The sequence below is a fragment of the Amblyomma americanum genome, chromosome 1 (genome assembly GCF_052857255.1).
Source record: "Amblyomma americanum isolate KBUSLIRL-KWMA chromosome 1, ASM5285725v1, whole genome shotgun sequence".
NCBI classification, from domain to species: Eukaryota; Metazoa; Arthropoda; class Arachnida; order Ixodida; family Ixodidae; genus Amblyomma; species Amblyomma americanum.
The window spans coordinates 101,445,331-101,465,091 of record NC_135497.1 but is presented as its reverse complement, the minus strand read 5'-3'; the positions used below and the strand labels follow the sequence as shown (position 1 = coordinate 101,465,091).

General features: G+C 48.7%; 1 protein-coding gene across 1 annotated transcript; it reads right to left on the bottom strand.

Moving 5' to 3' along the window:
• Positions 1 to 3,442: 3,442 nt before the first annotated feature.
• Acph-1 (Acid phosphatase 1) lies at positions 3,443 to 18,400 on the bottom strand. Its single transcript, XM_077646419.1, has 9 exons — positions 18,129 to 18,400; positions 14,006 to 14,101; positions 11,690 to 11,770; positions 11,180 to 11,332; positions 10,730 to 10,825; positions 10,154 to 10,243; positions 7,747 to 7,867; positions 6,064 to 6,146; positions 3,443 to 3,939 (listed from the first exon to the last, which is right to left on the bottom strand). Exons 1-9 carry the CDS (start codon positions 18,222 to 18,224, stop codon positions 3,640 to 3,642), a joined length of 1,116 nt encoding a protein of 371 aa, XP_077502545.1. The 5' UTR covers positions 18,225 to 18,400; the 3' UTR covers positions 3,443 to 3,639.
• Between the last annotated feature and the right edge of the window lie 1,361 nt (positions 18,401 to 19,761).

Sequence of the window (19,761 nt, the reverse complement as noted above, 5' to 3'; positions counted from 1 at the left end):
CCTGCACCCTATGCCAGCTTCCAAGCCCTGCTAACTGACCATCCTGTGCTACTTCCAAAGTTGCAATTTGTTTTTGTTTATATTTCTGCTACACTCTGTCATGACGTGATTATTTGGATTTGTTACTTCTGTCTTTTTTCGTCTTGTTCTACTTTTTTTTTCTATTCTATATTTTTCTGTATTTTTATATTCCTTCTATATTTATATTCATTCTATTTATATTCATGTATGACGGCTGAACACCCCTGTACCACCCCCCCCCCCTTATTTAATGTCCCTGACGGGACCCTTAAGGGTTAATAAATGATGATGATGATGATGATGATAATGTGTTTTGAGCCAGTCTCCAGCCGGTGCATTCGTTACGCCATGTATGCACCGTGCCGCGCGTGCCACTTTGAAGTTGGCGGCGTGGGTATTGCTTGCCAAGATAGTTGCATGGTAATTTCGTCCCCCTAAGTGGCAGAGGAGACAGTGTCATTCAGTCGCGCCTTCTTTGGACCTTCGCTTTGCGGATATGAAGAGCAAGTGCAGATGACATATTGGCGCCTCACCTTGGCGTCATCGCCTTCGTTCATAGTAGTGTGCGCACAGAAAGAAGCTGCTGCACCGGGGTTAAGTGCGGGTGGGTAAATCAGGACAAAAATAAAAGGAGGAGTTCAAAATTCTACGTATACATCGTCAACTCACACTTCAATTTCATTAAAGAATCCTTACTGGAATGTCATCCGAGGAGGAGCGCTTTTTCAAGGCGGCTCGCCTTCTCCTAGTTTCTGGGGCTCCGAGAAAAACAAGGGAAGAGGGGGGGGGGGGGGGGTCCTAAAAGTGTAATAGAAGTCGGCAATATCCCTTGCAAAAAAAAGAACTATTTTTCACAATTTTCGTAGAAAATTCATAGTGGGTATCGACCGACGACTAAGGACCGGCCCCGATGGCTTAGTGGCTATGGTGTTCGGCCGCGGTGGCAGCTTTTAGGGGGACGCGAAACGCAAAAACTCCCGTGCACTGTGCTATGTCAGTGCAAGTTAAGAACTTGAAATGGTCGAAATGAATCTGGAGTCCTCCACTACGGTTCCTCTTTCTCTCTTCCTACTCTTCCTCGTTTCTTTCACGGCGTGGTCGAGGTGTCCACCGATAGTAAAACAATTACTGAGCATTTCGTATCCTCATAACAGTCTCGCCACCACCCTGCCGTGACTGTGGAATCCTCCTTCGCTGGCCAGATAGCTTGGCGTCTTTGACCGATCGTATTATACCATGCAGAAAACTCGGGGCATTACGCACTAACAGCGTGCCGACGCGGGTGAAGCATATGTGCATGGCGTGGCTGGTCGTGGCATACGCGGGCCAAGAAGCAGCCGTTTCAAACACAGCCTCCAGTCTGGTTCACGAAAAAAAAAAGTGCGAAAACACGGGCCGTGTTCTATAAGCTGTCCATTTGCTATTGTCCATTTCACGTCCATTTGGCCCTCTGTCATTGGTCACTCATGCGTACCCGCGGCTTTCAAGAGTCTACGAGCATTCACCCGGTCAATGAGTGGTGCGCGACCGGACGTCACCATTGCCTGCATATCGCAGTCAATAGCAGCCAGTGGGCAGCTCCGGTCACCTGCTGTTGACAGAGCGCTGCCATGCACCTCATCATTGGCTGCATATCGCAGTCAGTGGCAGCCAATGGTGAGGCCCGGTCGCCAACCACCCAATGGCCGGGTAGCTTCCCGCAGAGGCTTGAAAGCGCGGATGTATCTGAGTGACCAATGACAGAGAACCAGATGGACGCGAAATGGGCTATGAAAAATGGACATCTTATAGACATTTTCACTGTATGCAGCTTGACTGTGTGCGCGGGCGCGTTGGACTGTGCTGCGCCTGCGCAGTAGATTCCTGTATGAAATCCGCAAGTCAGAACGCTGCTGGGACAGGCCTGTTGAAATATGGCTGAGCTCAAAAAGGCAAATGTGCAAAGGGCCATGGAATTCGGCCCCAGTACTTTTCACTTAATTTATGCAGAAAGTGATAATGTTCCAGTAGATTTTAGAACGCCAGCTTTGACTGCAGTAAATACACGAAGCGCAAGGATTTTAACTTTCCATCCCTTTGACCGAGTCGAATGCGCAATACGCACACGTAGCGGCGCTCGTCTTTAGGGAACAGCGTTGTCACGTGATTGTGACAGCGCACTCTGCTCGCGTATATGAGGTGGCCAGGTAAAGGTACAAAACTACTGCGCAACTATATTGGAAGTTTGCACGAAAGCCGGCGGCGCTATGCATTCTGGGTAGTCCGCCATTTTGTCGTCCTTGTTAGCAGCCGACGCACCGAGGCCAGGCAGCAGTGTTTTTTTCCGAGTGCGGTATCGTCTTTTACAGTCATCAAAACTAACAAGGGGTTGCATATTCGCCGCCCCGGCGTGCTTTGAAGATGTCGGCAGTTTCGTCAGAGACCTACGTGTCGACTCTGTGCCCGAAAGACCGGGCGCGCTACGAGGAGAAAACAAAACAGTGCGGCGTGGACCCATTCACGCTACGCGCGGATGACTGCTCTGTCGATTTCAACTTGTGGCCGCCCGTCGACATCGCCGATATTCACGAATTTCTAGTTCTGAGAACTAGTTTTGTTACTCGGCAGCAGCTTAAGGCCAGAAAATCTTTGGAAGGGCACAACTTCCTCACAAGTGGATGGGTACGCGAGCCATGCATGAAAACGGTCGTAGCCGACACAGTGATACTCAAAACACAGGTAAGGACATAAAACCTTTTTTTTTCGTGAAGTACTAATTCCTGCGACGCGTCGCGATGCAGACGCGTCACGAGGTGCCTGTTTTGCAAAGCGTAAAGCGCGGGTGCAGAAGTAAAAAACAAACGCGCTGTAAGCCAAGAAATCGTTGTACGCCCCTGAAACGAAGTGGAGTGCACAGACTTTATACTTGTCTGGATTGGCGTCAGTCTCACTCCTGTTAATACGTGCCAGCCACTCGCGTCGGCGTCGATATGAAAGCTGCTATGCTTTCTCGCACTCGTGCAGGCGTATTTTCGGAATCTTGAAGAACCGGCAGTCGGCCTGTCCTGTCTTCAGTTTCTGCGCTTTGCTTTGGGTTCTGCTGGTGCAGCCCACAACAGCACAGTACACCATAACGCCAGCACTGTTGCACGCACGTACTACGCGAGCGTAAAAACCAACGTGCGCTTCCTGCGTCGGCTGCTACCAAGGACGACAAAATGGCGGACTACCCAGAATGCATAGCGCCGCCGGCTTTCGTGCAAACTCCCTATAGGAACGACAACAAAAGACTGAGTAACCATGGCCGTAGAGAAGTGACCATGCTGCATATTATCGTTGCACGCCTCAAGGGGGTGTGTGATGCATATGCTGGAGTAATGGTAGTACATGCCACGCCCGCAGACCACGCGTGCAGCCGCAGGTCTGATTAAAAGCCCACACCACTTGGTTAAATGTTTATTTAAAAAAAATAATTCTGCACTGGGGCTGAAAGGCATCATAATACACCTGTAAAGCTCTTTAGTGAAGGAAAACAGCCTTCGTATATCCTCCGCGGGCGTCAGCAGTTTGGTGGCCGCTGCGAACGCAATTCGACAATAACGTGGCACTGGAATCGCCCTGGGGCACGTTGACCGCACCTTAGGGGAACAGGTCGAAACCACCGGGCAGCGGATCGAGGCCGCACTCTTGGCGCCAATCCTCCACGACGTACGGCTTCGCGATCTCCTTGAAAGTCTTCAGGTTGCAGCGGAATCCCTCGCAGCCGGGAATCTCCAGCCGGTACGGCTTGCGCGTGGTGTCGTTCTTGAAGAGCATCTGAATGTAGAAGTTGCCGTCGGCGTCCTCATGGAGCTCGGTGATGATCGCTGTCGACGAAGGCACCGCCAATTGGTTGAAGACACCGAAGGCGGAAGTGAACGCCGCGATCAGGACGTCGTGCTAAAATACCAGGATACAAGGAGCGTCTTTTATCACCACTCAAGGCTGGGCAAAATGGAAATTGGGGACGTAGGATAGAAAGGAGCGTGCTGTCATGCCCCCTCAAGCACAGACACAGCCAAATCAGTATCAAAGCAATCACTTGAGTCTTTGCCTACCGACAAAGAAGTGCTCTTCCGGTGTTTATTTTCCAAGAAGGCCGGATAGAATACATCAGGGTACCCAGACCCTTGCTTGGTTTATCTTTTGCCGTCATGTTTATTGGAGAGCGAGTGACCGTCACACCAGCAAGGAATTAATGGTCTTGTCAGCCAGAGGAGAAACCGGTCGCCTACACATTGATTGCGAGTAACTTGAACATTCCAGAGGTTGCGAATGGAAAGAACTTTAGCTCACGGGTATCTGCCGTTATATCACATTCTTTAGTGCGAACGCACCTTTGAGCGCGAAACAATCATTAGGTCGTGAAAGCACGTGTCCTAGAGTACATCCGTGTGTACTGCTTGACAGCCGCCATCATAATTTTGAGATGGCAAATTTGTTGATCTACGATCTTTCTTGGAAAGCTCTCTTGTCGCTAAATAATAAAATTAATTGAGCAGAAAGTCAACGCTGTGCATGACTGTTAATGTAAATTTAGAAAGAAGTCAAACTGAAACAGCCACCTGCGCTAGAAACGAAACAGCATTTCAGAGAGGATGTCTCGCAACAATTGGTATGCACGAAGGAGCGACCTCCTTGTCTCTGTGATTTATTGCTTTAATTTTCAGGCTTTTATTTTTCCTGTCTTTTGTGAAGCCCAGAAAATAATCTGTACAAACGTTTCTAGTTTGCGAAAATCTAGTGCCGCTGAAAATTTAAAATTACCGCAGGAATTTTGAATGTTTCGTGCACGCCATATCGATTTCCTACGGTCGTCAGAACCAGTCGGAGCGAACACAGGACGCATTTTACAAGTTGGGCAGTGCAGCGCGTAGGAAGAATAGGCTATCGGTTTCAGCGTCTTCGCATACCATCTCGCAGCACTGTTCAGTTTTCTTCTCAATTAAACGCGAAAATAGTCCCATTGTGTTACGCTGTGTTCGCTACTGGAGGCCGACATAGAGTGGGCCATAAAAAGAATTCAAAATAATAGTGCCCAGCCCGCACTGCCATTGAGGCCGACAGATAGCTCTATGTGGAAATGTCCAGTAGTTTGAGCATATTACGAACACTGATGTCCAGGAAAGTTTGGCATGTACACAACATACCGCCTTGTTCCCGCGTCCGGAGCCAATGTCGCGCCACTCAAAGGGCTAAAAAGCATGTAATCTTTTTGAGTACATAAGAAAACGGCGGGGAGAACAGAGCATAACAAAGAGGAACTCAACACACGGCGCTGCATTAATGGAGACATCTCTAGAAACTGTCTCGATACGTTATCACGAGCGGGGTCAATTAAGCCAAAATAATATAACAAACCGACGCCCTACTCAACACGCAAAGCTGAAAACTAATATGTGCAAAGGTGCCAGAAAGCCAAACCCGCTATGATAGAGAAACCACGTAAGCCAATTGCCCGTAGCCTGCGCGAAGAAAAGAAATGTGCAAGTGGAGCATTTCCAACGCCGCATTCTGCTCTGCAATCAATTTTCATGCACACTGATAAAAATCACTTTTCAATAACTTCAGAAAGGAAGACCGATACTAGTGTAAGCTTACAGATAGGCGCCTCCTTCTGGTAAAAATTACTAGTTCAGATTGCGTAAATAAAACCGATCGCTATTTCTACATTGCCGTTTGTCATGCTCAGTGTTAAATTTGCTTTTTTGTATTACTCACTAGAAAACTTTTCACTGGTAAACTTAGCGTTTCTTGTTACCTTTAAATGGCTTACAAGGCCTAAAAGATGACTTTCCTTCAAAAATTATCCTATTATGAACAGCTTTTACTCAGCCTTCTGGACACAGTAGCGAAAAAGAAAAAAACTCGGCAGAGTTTCAATATACCCTTTAGCGGCCTGTAGCAGCTAAACATGTGAAACCACGGTACCTTCAGAAGCTTTTACTTGTTCCCAACTCCTGTGGCATACAGATCTTGTAGCCATTAAAAAATAAACAAGCAACAAAGAAAAAATGTACGTACCGCTGCATACATGTATAGCTTCACGTTAGAGTTGCCGTTTACCACAGCATCGGAGTGCCGCAGGATCTCTCGGATCATAAGACCTGCATCATTGTTATCCAGGAAAGCCGAAGCAACCTTCAGTGTAAATGCATTTAACGTGCACGAATCTAAATCGGCTTGCAGCTGATAGCCACAATGCAGAGGAGTGTTCACAGGGGCGACCTCTAACATTAGATCTTTTATTGCGATTTAATCGATTCTACTGTGACAAATTTTGACATGTCTACTTTTCAGTTGTTGATGCAGAAGAGTTGCAGACAAAATTCCAAAGATAGCGAGAAAAGCGTGGATGGCAACTATGTTAAGTCAAGTCTTGGTGGTTCCATCAAAACGAAAGCAGAGAGCTCACAAACGCTGCGTCCCAATAGTTTTAATCGATTCACACACTGCTACCAGAACAATGCCTATTCTGAGTTCCACCGCCGCGGCGGCTAAGTGGTTAGGGCGCTGGGCTACTGATCCGGAGCTCCCGGGTTCGAACCCGACCGCGGCGGCTGCGTTTTTGTGGAGGCGAAACGCTAAGGCGCCCGTGTGATGTGCGATGTCAGTGCACGTTGAAGATCCCCAGGTGGTCGAAATTATTCTGGAGCCCTCTACTACGGCACCTCTTTCTTCCTTTCTTCTTTCATTTCCTCCTTTATCCTTTTCCTTACGGCGCGGTTCAGGTGTCCGCCGATATGTGAGACAGATACTGCGCCTTTTCCTTTCCCTAAAAACCAATCAATCAATGTTCTAAACTATCGCGTAAGACAGGTTATTTGTGCTAGAGAAGATTATAGTTAGTGTGCCGCTCGTGGATTTCAGTGAGCAGTAAGAGAAGACACACCGGCCGCATTTGTAGTGGTCACCGTGTTTTTTGGGGAAAAAATATGCTTGAAGGGGAGTTATAATCGACGGAAATTATGGGTGAAGCATGTAGGATAGCAATTCGGGCTTAGTTACAGGTTGTGTAACCTGAGTCCATTGTAGCAGCAGTTGTAGAAATCCGCAAGCCAAGCCAAGAGAGATAAGAGACGAAAGGAGAAGAAAAGAAGAAGCGAAGAAGACACAAGCAAAACCAAGAGAACGGAGAAACAAGCGGAGTAGTAGAAGACAGCCAAGCCAAGAGAGAGAGAGAATATGAGGAGAATGCAATCGCTCGTGTAATATGCCATATCTGGAGCCTTTAAGGTGTATTTAAAAACATTAAAAATAAATGAATTGCTAGAACCTCAAAATTCTGTCAGCGCCAAACTAGTGTATTCTAAGCCATTTTGCCCTCTACTTCTATTTATAGGACACATGGCAGTGCGGTATCTCGGCACTGAGATACCAGCAACGCGTACTACTTTTTAAACAGCGTTACCAGTGCAGCGCAGTTCCTTCTGTAGCACAAAAAGAGCAGTTTCTTTACATAGGCCTTACTCCCGCTACTAACACGTTCTCGCTCCTCTGTTTACCGGTCACTGAGCAATCGTTTTCTCCACACCGGTACGTTTATAGATTTTAGTAGCCCCACATTGCACTCATGTTCGCTCCGTGCTTGTCTCGCTACGAGCAAGCTATGGATTTGCGCAAACCCTACTGCAAGTGAGAGCCGTTGACCGGCATTCAAGTTGATGGAACGAAGTACCATGGAAAAAGCACTGCTCTGTACCTCACCTGCGCGCAACCTGTTGTGCAGAGTGCTGTTGTAATTGAGTATGGTCGTGTATTTCGCCACCCTGGTCATGTTGCCCCAAAGTGGTAGCGCCCAGTCAGGTATCTTCAGGTTGCGGCTCCTCTGTGACGAGACAAACATGAAACGAAAAACCCAAGTTAGTGCACATGAAGAACAGTGGTCCGAGTTCGTTTAACCTCGGCAGTTAGGTGCTCTGCTGTCAGTGTTTCCGAGAGACGAATTATGGCAAGGCCGCTTAGATCACTGCGCCACGAGACATGCACGCTTTCCTTGTTCGCACTGTATGCAGCAACTCTTGAAAAGCAGGAAACTCTCGTTGCAACAAAACTACCTTCACAAATTGCCGTTGTATGTGAAGGTTTACGGTGTCCGAACGAAAATGCTTGCGCTCCGTGCAGAACGCACCATACAAAGCGTGTAAGGCCTTCGACCCTTCGGTCCACTCACTACAAACGGAGGCGCATATAATGACTGTTGCGTGCCACTTAAAGACAACCGACTAATGGTTCTCTCGGCTAAACCGCTGGCTTGTTCACTACTAAATTTCGGGAACAAGTGGTATTTAGCGGTAATTTTTTTACAGGGAAAGCTGTTATACGCCCTTTCTTGCGTTTCGCTTCGCCGCAGTAGTAGTAGTATGTTATAGTCGTCTGCGTAACTGGTGGGTGCGCTTCCATGGGAACCACTCGGATGGTGGATACCGTGGAAGGAGGAGGGTATGGCGTGATTGAAGGAATTCGCAACTGGGCGGTGGTTACCAAAGGAACTATCTGAAGGGTGGAGGGGGGTATCGCGACAATGGAGGAATCCCCAACCGGAGGATGGTTACCTTGAATGGAGGAAGGTACGGCGCAAGCGGAGGGTATTTGCCACGGTAACCACCCAAAGGGTAGTTACCCTGGAAGGAGGAAGATATGGCGAGAACACTGGAATGCGTAACCGTGGGGTGGTTACCATGGGGACCATCCAGAGAGTGGTTACCTTGTAAGGGAGAGAGGACAGTATGGGGAGAAGGAGGAATGTAGCACGGTCCATCTGCGACTGCTGACGCGAAGGCTTCCGCGGGAGAATAGGGTCTTTGGTGGCGCCTCGCGCCTAAAGCGGCGGACTGGTGAGAAGAGCTAGTCGAAAACAGAGTATGAGGGAAAACTAAAAATATCGCTCTAGAACTGTACAGATCTGACGTCGCTCTCATATTCTCTACCTCAATGTATAGTAAAATATAAATACCTTAACAGCTGTCGCTTAAGCTCGTGTTACACAGTGGTAACCGACCTGACAGTCTTTTTTTTCATACTACATTTATGGGGAGGACTTGCCTCATTTGATGAGAATTGATCGGAAGTCCGCGTCGTATGCGGTGATGCCGAGCTAAAAAAGACGCCCTCGCGACAACTATGCCGGCAGCGCCATCTATCGTCCCCAGGGGATTCTGTGCCCCTCATCGTTTCGTGTCTCAGTTTCGTCTACTCTTGCCATTCTTCCGCCGGCAAGATCTGGCGCTGCCAGCACGGGTGATGCGAAAGCGTACTCTTAATGCGAAAGCATTATATGCCTCATGCGAAGGAAAAAACATAACCGAAAGTTGTCTCTCAAAATGTATCCACAAAATGTGTCCACAGGAAATGGTACCTCTCACGTGGCCTCATTCGAAAAACGAAATTTGCCGGCATCGGGCTTCGAACCTAGGCCCTCGTCATACATCGATCAATGGACCCGGGGAATTAACGAAGGCATCAACATTAGACAAAAGAGCGACGCATGCGTCAGCATACTTTCAATCGCCCTTTGTGACAAAGAAACTGAATGTGTGTGTGATGCGGCATGACCTTTTACGACTTGGTACTTTTTTATGTGTTTTTTTGTGCTCTTTGCATCTCTTCTCTTTCCTATACACATGAAAGGCGTATAACTGACTAACCCGCAATAAAATGTGTTGGTTAACCCCGTGTCTCCACTTTCCGCTGTCTATAGTGTAAGCGCTGTTTTTCACCTTGTTAATGCCGCAGAAGAGTGCTGATATTAACTGGGAGAAAATAAGCTAGATACTTCCACCCGTAAAAAAAAAACTGCAGGGTTTAAATACTACTTCCACGATGACCACGACACGTCTCTTTTAAGCGCATTTGTGTCATCTGATTTCGTATGTTTCTTTGAGACTGTTAGTTCGATTACTCTCTCATGGTTGCTCTTTCTTCTTTTTGTTTTGTTCAATTTTACTACAACGCTACGTATTAGTGCTTTTTTTGCGTATTAGTTTTTTTTGCCTTTATTTTCTACGCCGATCGAAGCCAAGAGCCAGCCGTATTTTTTTTTCTCCGAGTCACCCACCCTTTATACTCTCTAATAAGGATTATGTAATTCACTTAAGCGTTGCGCCTGGCATACCTCTATGGTGAGAGTGTCCAGGAGATCCCGAACGCTGACCCAGTCTGTCATCTTTTTGCCAGAAAGGTCTTGAAGAGTCCTCATCAAATTCTGAAACAAAAAGCCCCCTCCCAGGGATTAGTCCCGTGGTTACATACACTATACGAACTTTGCGACAAACATCACCAGTACGCCCTCGGTCGCTATAAGTTTACGAATTTTGCATATGAAACAAGCGCCCGGCATCTCTCATGCAGTTGCCTAAAAACAGGAACATATCCTAAATCGCAGTGCTGAATTAAGAAAAGATAGATACACTCTTTCGTGCGGGCCAAAGACATGAAAGGAAAATTTTCTTCCTAAATCACTGCGTCTTTCCTTTCTTCGTAAGGATTTCTTTTTATCTATTATTTATACGTATAAACGAAGAAATTTCTTGATAATCTCGCACAGAGCTTTTAAGCAGTTAATGATAAAAGCGAAATCACTGCTCTTGGCGTTATTTGTGCAGTTTTGCAGTTTTCCAAAAGAAGTTAAGGTTAATTTTGTAGGAGAACAAAAAGAAACAGAGAAACAAGCGCTCAAAGCAAAACTCACAGCATTGCTTCTCAACACTTCAGCGCCTTCAGGTGAGTGGCGAATTCTTTCCAGCTCTTCGTCATCCCTCGGGCAAACTGCGTCTTCATACAGCATCTGTGAAAAAATTGTATCAAGCAGAAATAACATAGAAGGTTTAAGCACTGCAATAACAAAAAAGGACATTCAAGCCAAACCAACAGTTCAGAGCTCTGTGCATTTTCTGCTTCATGTAGTAAGTGCCACACAGGTGTGGTTTCCTCGACATCTGCCTGGTTAAAGCACTCGCTCATTAATTTGGGACAAGTTCATCCGGGCAGCTATGTCAACACTTATCATAACTGATGTATTTTTCGTCGTCGTGAGACAAGCATCTATGCTTCTGATTTTTCTTCCGCTGATTGCGGAACATTTGTTCTCGAAGCGTTCCGAGTTCTGTGCATCCATAGCATGGGTCGGTGTTCGACTTACGCCGTCCAGGTCGACCGGCATCGTTTGTATGGGCACGGGCTGCCAGTCGACTTCACTGTTCCACACCTTCTTATCACGGGGTGGGTAGAGGCCGTACAGGTTTGTCTGGATGCTCTCCAAGCAGCGTTCTCGTCCAGAGCTCCTCGCCCGCATCTAACAATGGTGAATGAATTGCGTGCAACGCGTTAACGCATGAAGGTCAGTTGTTTTTGAGATTTGTATGACGAATGACGCATGTTATAGTGCGACGAAGACAACCACGCTGAAAAGAAAAACAATAGGTTTAACGGTTTGAGTTTCTTGGAGCTAGTTTTATACTCCTTTGTCCTTCAAGCTATACTCATTATTGTGCCGGACAGACAGAACAATGGTTAGGAAATAAACAGACAAATGAAATTCATGCAGGCAAAAACTTTGCATGTCCTCCCAGTCGCACGTGCGAAGCCCCATTTTTTTTCCGGTGTTTCAGCTATAACTCGCCCCTGGGAATGCCAAACAAAATGGACTCACCTCGTTGGGGTCATATGTCAAGAAATCTTCGTACTTCGTCCTGAGATATCTACCAAGGTTGTACTGGTCGTTTTTACCTTTCTGCAAAGAGAGAAAAAAAAAACTTTTCGAGTTTTGACTTGCGCTCACAAATCTCACCTCCGCACTCTGCCTCATGGTTGATTGACGGGAAATTTTAGTGCTGTTCTAAATACTTATGCCCTATCGATGCCCTTTCATTTAACCCTCTTGATTTTCTTTGCGCAAGAAAAACGCTTCGTGCTTCGACCATGCTTTCTGTTTCAAGACGTGAAATCTATTGCTGTCAATTGGTGCTGTCTGTTTACGCAACCATTTGCGCATCCCGCACGCGTCGGCATAGACCTTTCCAACACTCAAGATCAAGTGTTTCGTTTTCGATACAATAAGTGCACTGTTACTCCCCATTACCGAAGGTTCAAGGAAGCATTCGACGCTTTGCCTGTGATTTGGGTGAAACTTGATGTCTGCAACTTCAATGGCCGTTCATTTTCATTTTAACGTCCGGGCAGCCTCCGAAGCACCCGCATCCAAAGGGCAGCGTTCGGGAAAAGCCAAATGTTGCCCGGCTGCATGTCATGGCGTCCGCGTTAAGAAAAATCTACACGGCGGTGTAATTGCTGACCTCAAAAAGTGTAAAATCACGTCGCCCGACGGTAATCATTTCCGCACATCGTCTTCGCTAAGCTAGTACTCGGGGTCGAGTGCCGTGCTTCAAACGCACATCTGTCGACTGCATTAGCGCTTACGGAGTGTAGTTGCACCCACCAGAATCCTGCTCGCGACTCCTGCTCAAGCAATGAAAAAGAAGAAAAAGGTGCGCAGATCGCGATGCACTTGGCCCCGTTAGATGTTCGTTCCTCTGAGGTCGCTTATGTAAGCAAACCGCGGGACGCGCCTCCATTCAAAACCGACCGCGGAGAAGGGCCACAGTCCTCGGCAGCGGGCGCGACTCCCGGCGTGCACCAGAGCCCGAGAAGGGGCTACGCGAACCCGGTGTCGTATGACGCGCAATAATGGCCGCGAGGGAGTTAATGGGCGCGTGAAAAATCGCGCTTCTCAGTACGCGCCTCGGGCTTCACTGAAATATAATATGCTGTAAAGTTTAAGGAGCAGGAGCCGCGCCGGACAAGCGCGACGAGTGATTTATGCCTCCCGCCGCCAAACTCGCACCACACTGTCTTTCAGCAGGGCTCCCTTCTCTTTTTACGCGCGTTTTTTTGTTGTTGCTTCAGTTAATAGCACCACTAGAGCGAGAAAACAAGGAGAAGAGGGGATGAGAGATTGGAGAGAAATTGCGCGCTCGAGCAGAAACAGACAAAATTGTCTCGCCGAGATGGGCTCCGGTGTAGGTGCCCGCAGAGCTTGCCGAGACAGATTTATCACTGCTTCTCCTCGCTCACTGAGCGACGGGTTCGCACTAGGAGAGGCCTGCTGCACAAGGACGTAATGCGACCTCAAGGAGTCGCTGACCGCTGGATAGTGGGGTGCGTAGCGGCGACTGCAGGATTCCCTCTACGTACGTGCAACGCAGGCCAGCAAAACTTCAGTGCCTGCTTCTGCGCTAATCGCATCTTCTCCCCTTCCAGTTTTCTTTTTAATCCTGCGTAGCCTTGATAATATAGTGAGGTTGTGAGAAAGCCCACTACGAAACGTTAATTTTTTGCTGCTGGCAACATTGCAGAAAACGTAACTTTTCTACTTATTTATTTATTTATTTAGCGGTGCACACGTATAGGGTTTTAGGTTTCAAAACTGGATATTCGCGCAATCATTGCCAAGAACACGCTACAGATGACGCGAAATTTTTTAATTGGTACACCTGTATGCTTTCGCAGGAAGTTCGAATGCCTGCTCATACTTCATTGATAAGGCTAACACTCCGGTACGCGACAGGTACATATGTGAGGAAAGCACTGAACATCCCCTCCGGGCCTCTTACACTTGGACGCTCTAGGCCTTAGGCTACGGGCTGTTTTGAGCCGGCAGCACACCTGCAAGATCCCAAGCGACATTGGCCTCATCGGCCAACCACACAGAAAGCAACGCGGCTTTTCTTGAAGTACTAGAAGTCGGCAGACGCCAGATACCGTTGAGGGTCTCTGTGCATGCATACTTTTGTGCACGTGATATGTCCTTTCTGTGTGTCTTTATTTTCTCATTTTGTTCTTTTCTCTCTCTCTCTCTCTCTCTCTCTTCCTACTACGGCACCCTTCCCTTATTATTTTCTTTCTTTTTCATCTGTTTCTCGGCTAATTCAGAAGCCACCTCGAGCCACTCGAGTCCCTATTGACGTACGTGGGTTATGTGCCCGAGGCCCTCCGGAAAATCACTGGGTGAGTTCGGGTCGTTTGGATACAGCGACGTCGGCGTGCGGTCTCCATGGCGAAACATCTGCAACACAAAAAGAACAAACCGATTAACGTATGCGTAAACGGAACATTTCAACTGAGCAAATAAATGCTTGACAGTGTAAATCGTGTGTGACAAAGGCGCAGCAAAAATTTTAGCCCGAGGGAACGCGCAGCAAACGCACCTCCGAGTCCAAGGACTCTCGGAGACGTCGCTCTACTCGGCGTATGCGAGGGTACTGAGTTAAAACGGAAACGAAAAGCGTTCGAACGGTAATTCATCCGCTCGTCCGAGCGTTTAGGAGTGCCTGTGATCGGACCGAGCCCATCGATTCTAATCTACCGTCGCTTACTTCATGCAGGAGGCAGGAAGGGTTGCAAAGGGAGAATAGGCAATCTGAATTGCAAAGGACGTCGGCCGAGCAGGGCTTGGTGTTTCCGCATCCAAAGTGGCCGAAGTCGCAGGACGCTTCGGGGGAACGAGTCACCCCGACAGACCAAGTCCGCGCGAGCCGGCCGCGGAACCTGGCGGCCGCGACGGGGTTGCCTCAATGGAGCCACGAGCGACGTGTTAGACGCCAAAGACGGCACCCTTTTCAGCGCTCAGAGCGCGTGACAAACGAGCTGCCGGCGGCTGAATGCCGGCGCGGACGCTGCTCGTATTTCACGAGCTGCAACCGCCGGTGCGGGCGTACAGCGCGCGCAGCCGTGGTAGAGGCCGCCGCACGACAGAGGCGGCGGATGCGCGATGCTTCCTCCGAAGTGCGTGCGAATTGCTTCGGCTGAGAGTGCTTTGCCAAGCATCGACGGCTTCGCGCCAGCATGCAGCGTCCACTCGACGTCCGTAAACTCGGACGACGCGACTTCGACTCCGGCGCCAAAGGTACGAAACGAATTAACTGCGCCGCAGGTAACATCAGCGGTGGAAAAACCCCGAGGCCCGTCGGTCCCTCTGCCTAGTGAACACGAGCTGAAGACAATAATCGAAACAATGCACTGCTCTCGGGCCCAAGATGGCAGCAAATATTTGCGAATATCGGTATAAACGCAGCAGACGGGGGTTTATGCCCAGCTCTTGGAGGGGGTGGGGGAGAGGTCCTGTTTAAACAATGTATCTCTTCAAGCTTTCATCCTTTCATGGAAAACTTCCATGAAAAACTCGCTTGGGCGAAAAATCCACGAAAAATCCGGAGAGAAGCAACCTAGAAGGCAGGTGGTCCACCTATAGATCTTGTAATCTTGTGGCGTGATCACAACCTGCCCACCGGATTGTGAAAAACTGCGCACCGTGGCAGGAGGCACCTAAATTAATTATTGGTCGCGCGAGGTTGCTCAGGACAACCTGGATCGCGCAAGTCCCACCGGCGCGGCACCACCTGCCATCCCAGAGAAGTGACGCACAGCGCAACCGCCGCAGCACTGCATCAATGCGCCACGATTGGTATTAGGACTCCCAGGGATCTATGAATGTTAAGTGGAGAAAGAGCAATTCTGCCGATATGAGAATTAACACATACCCTTAAGGGGATTGTTTTTACGAAGTTAGCGCGCAGATGAGAAGGGGTGCAGCGGAGTCGCGGCGGCGGCTACGTAGAGCCATGCAGAGGTAGAATTAATTGCCAGCTGCGTGGCATTGGGGCACACCACACCGCAGCGCGGAAACAGCGTTCACAAAGTGAGCGAGCGAGCTAACGCCTGCTCACTCGTAAACCGTGTTAAGTGTCTATGCTAATTTTTTTCAATACCTAACCAGTCATGGCCAAAGATTTTTGGTCAACGCTGGCAACTAAAGTTAAGAGGAGGGCAGAAATTTAATTTGCTGCCGTTTATGCAATATTCCTACATGCGAATACAAAAAAAATTAGCAGTGCCACGCTACAAACAGCCAGTTTCGAGCGCATCTGGCATACTGATGCATTGAACGAGCTGTGCCAGCCTCATGCAGTGCTCCTTCGACGCAATGATGTTTGGTCTCACCCTGTCTGTTCCCGTGATGCGCGAACATTGTGCGCAAACACGGCAAACACAAGAGGAAAACAGCTGTTAAAAACTGCGCTACTATTCTCGAGCAATAAAGGGCAAAATGTTTGACCTAAGGTGACGTTATTGATCGGGCTTTTTTTGTTCCTAACCTAAACAAATAAGCACAGCACAAAATACTCAAGGGTTGAGGGGGAGCCTCGATCAGTCCGCTAGCCAATGTTCCGACAAGAGGATTGGTCCCAGACGAGGACAAGTCCTCATGCCGAAACGTTGGCTAGCATACTGAGGCTCCCCTTCGAGGCCTGTTTATTTTGTTTTGTGTTGTCAAGAACCCCAACTTCAAGTTTTCTCCCTATATCATGGATCTCTAAACAAACAAAGTTAGTTCTGACATTTTTGCACGCTGTAAAGATGGCAGTCTCCGTGATTCCGCGGCTGTAATGGGGCAAGGCAGGTGAAACAAATGCGATACATTGCAAGCTGCGCAGATGGGGACGATAAGAATAAACAAGAAGGAGCGTGGTGGTCTTTCGCCAAGCCCTGCCCATTGCAATTACTCGCCTTTTTTTGTGCGCATTAATAACCACAAGAAATGAGAGACGGGACAGGGAGTGATAGTGAGTGCGGATAGAGGAGATAGCAAGGAGTTTATGCATTTCACATATAACTCATGAATAGTTACATCGTTCACAGAAACAAAAACACATGCAAGACTCCACAAGAACAAGAGTTTCTTTGCAGGAAGTAACCGGAACTCTCTGAAACCGCTTTAGAAATTCTGTAATAGATCACATAGCGGAAGCGCATTGGAACACGATAATTGTTAAGTCTCGTCCTATTAATTACAGTCGCGCTTTGTTCAGGTAATGAAGCCCAGCGAATGGCTACCCTGGGCTCTAAGAACGCCTCCACCGAAAGGGGCAGTTAGACTGGCGTCGAAGTTATTTAGGTCACAGCATCTGGTTACAGTTTATTAAGTGGCTCTGTCTGATTGCTTACAACTTAAGTCACTGGTATATTTTTACCTTTAAAAAATTCGTAAAGTCTCACTGCCGTTCCTATATCCCGCATGAAAGTCACAAGTTTTTTCGCCTCTACGCAACTTCTTTCTTCTCTTCTTCCGATATAATTGTTAGCAAACCTTCGTAACAAAAAGGTATTTATGATACCAAGTACAAGTGATTCGGGGCTAGCTGTGAGCGCAGTTTTTTTTTTCGTTTTTCCACGCTGTTGGTGAGCATTCACGTGAGTCCTATAGCGAAGGCATAGAAAAAAGACAAAAACAAACGGTAGTTGCAGTTTAAATTACTTGTTTGGCTGGTATTCTACGCAAACGCCTCATTCCATCAGCATTCACCGAAAAAAAGTTTGCACCTTTCAGCTGAATTAAAAAACGCAAGGGTGTGGACTTCGTCTATGGTTGACTCGCTGCACCTGCCACGGCGCAGAAAAATCGCGGGATACGGAAGCACAAAAAACATCGACATGAGCGGGATGAATAATGCAACCGAACAATAGCAGCATCCCAGCTCGTGCATGCTGCTCTGCGTGGCAACAAAATTCACCGAACTCTGGATGTATTCATACCACAGCAGCTGCTCTGAGTCTCAGAGTCACAACATGATGGCTTTTGGACGTCACCATCATCAAAAACCAAAAAAAAATGCGAAGGCAAAAATCCAGGGATGATATAACCTTCCCCGCGTTTTACAAGGGTTCATCTAGTCTTCGCCAGCACCTGACCCATCCTTATCAACATTGATGTTCTAATTCTCCAGATCGAATTGTGAGGCTGATTTGGGCGCCTCACGACGTCCTGGACGAGCAATATTTTTTCGGAAGTCGTGGAGCTAAAGTAGCTCCCCTTGACTGAATCACTCACCAGCCAGCCACCGGCGAGCGCTCGGCGGGCGTTTCTGAATGCGCGACATTTGCGGCGGCCAGGCTACTTGGAACACAGCGAGCTATGCATTTACGTCAGAGCGCGAAAACGGCCACGACAGGCGACAAAGCGCGCCGCGGCCAGCACTGGCAGGCCGAAGGCGGAGAAGAAGAAGATTAACGGGCGGCGCTGATCGGCTACTCACGACGTGTAGCTGGCGCAGGCTGCTCGGCTCGATGCATTGCTGTATGCTGCGCGCGGCCGCGCCGGCCGCCAAGACCAGGAGGCACACGAGCTTCATGGCTCGGGGGCAGAGGGGCTCTAAGCGGCCGGCCACGCGGTCTCTGTTTTTGAGGGACTGGCACTCAAGGACGGCGCGGTGCGAGCTTGCGGCTGCTGCCGCGCGTGCACAAGTGGCCGGTCACGCTGGACCAATCAGCGCGGCCAGGTCCCGCGCACGGCCCGCTGGTTGGCACTGGCCCGTCCCGATAGCGTCGCCAGAGGTCTCCTGCACGGACACCCCGAGCGGCCAAAGCCCGCACCGCGCCAGTTGTAAAACAAGTACGGCGCGAAACCCGAGGAGGGGCTCAATAAAGAAACAGCGGACGTCCTCGTATCTTGTCCTCGCCTCGGTGCGTGGAAGACGCGACAGACGAGACGTCCTCCGCTGCGAGTACTGCCGAAGGCAGGCGAGGGAGCGGTGCAGCAGAGCTCTGGTGTTTCTGAGAGCGCGGGGAGCCGCAACAACGCGATAATGTAGTAAGTAATCCAGCTTCCCGCCAGCTGCGTCACCCGCACCTGCAGCTGGAGTAAGCTGCTGTGTTGCGGCCCTCGTTTACATATCGGCTCCAGTCAGCTTCACGGCACTCGCAAGATATCCTCAATATCCGCAGTCCGGAAGCCCTCCCAGCTGAGAGCTTCTTTTATTTTTCCCTGGGTGCTACCGCGCTGCACTAGGTTCTGACGCTACGAGTCGCGCTGTAACTACACACACCTCACCCACTTCCAGCGCGAATTAATATCAGCAGTCGAAAGCACAAAGGTGATGGATAAGTTTCGCTCTGGACAAGACAACAACCGGGGCGTTTGCGGATCACCGTCTCGCAGTCCGGGGCAAAAGCGTTATGAATGCGGCCAGGTTTCGCTTGGCAAGAGGTCCTTATTATATGCCTAAAACTAAGCATGGACACACCTAATTCAAATAAGTTGAGTTGGTGCATCTTGTTTCTGTTGAATCTTGAAGTTGCATGTCAACAACTACTGTGGCCAGAAATAATCTACACGGACGGAGATCCAACTTGCAAGGCCGACCGTCCTTAAAACGGCAGCAGCAGCAGCCGAGACAGCTGTTCCACGGTTTATCGCGGTGGCCGTGTCGCAAATGGCAGCTGAACGGTACACCAGCGTCAATAACCGTACCGGAAGAAGAAAATTGCCTCTTGGCCCATATGTGCGGAGTGCATGTACGCTGAAGGTCTGCCCATCTGGTCACCTTTCTCCTTCAAACTTACCTTAATGTGGTTGTACGGGAAGTAATACAACGCCCCAGTCTAACTTCATTACTGACAAGCATAAAACGTACAAGCTGCGCAAGCCGTTGGAGTGACACTGTCTGTATACTAATGGGCATTATTTTCATTGTGGGAAAACAATCGACATGAAGCGCAAACGGAGCATGGATTCATTCAATTCTTGGCAAGTAAAGAAGGATTCAGTGTGTCCAGCATCCACAGAAGGCTGAGTATGCTCACGAAGACAATACCATTGAGAACACTAATGTGTCCAGAATGACCAAGATTAAAAGTAAAACGAAATGCGCCCTCCAGATGCTAGGGTTC

Excerpts from the sequence above, each read along its gene's own strand:
- Acph-1 (XM_077646419.1), bottom strand. The coding sequence starts at position 18,224 with ATGAAGCTCGTGTGCCTCCTGGTCTTGGCGGCCGGCGCGGCCGCGCGC. Across the intron at positions 11,333-11,689 it reads TGACATATGACCCCAACGAG|ATGCGGGCGAGGAGCTCTGG; the intron begins GTGAGTCCATTT and ends CACCATTGTTAG. Across the intron at positions 10,826-11,179 it reads TGCCGGTCGACCTGGACGGC|ATGCTGTATGAAGACGCAGT; the intron begins GTAAGTCGAACA and ends ATTTTTTCACAG.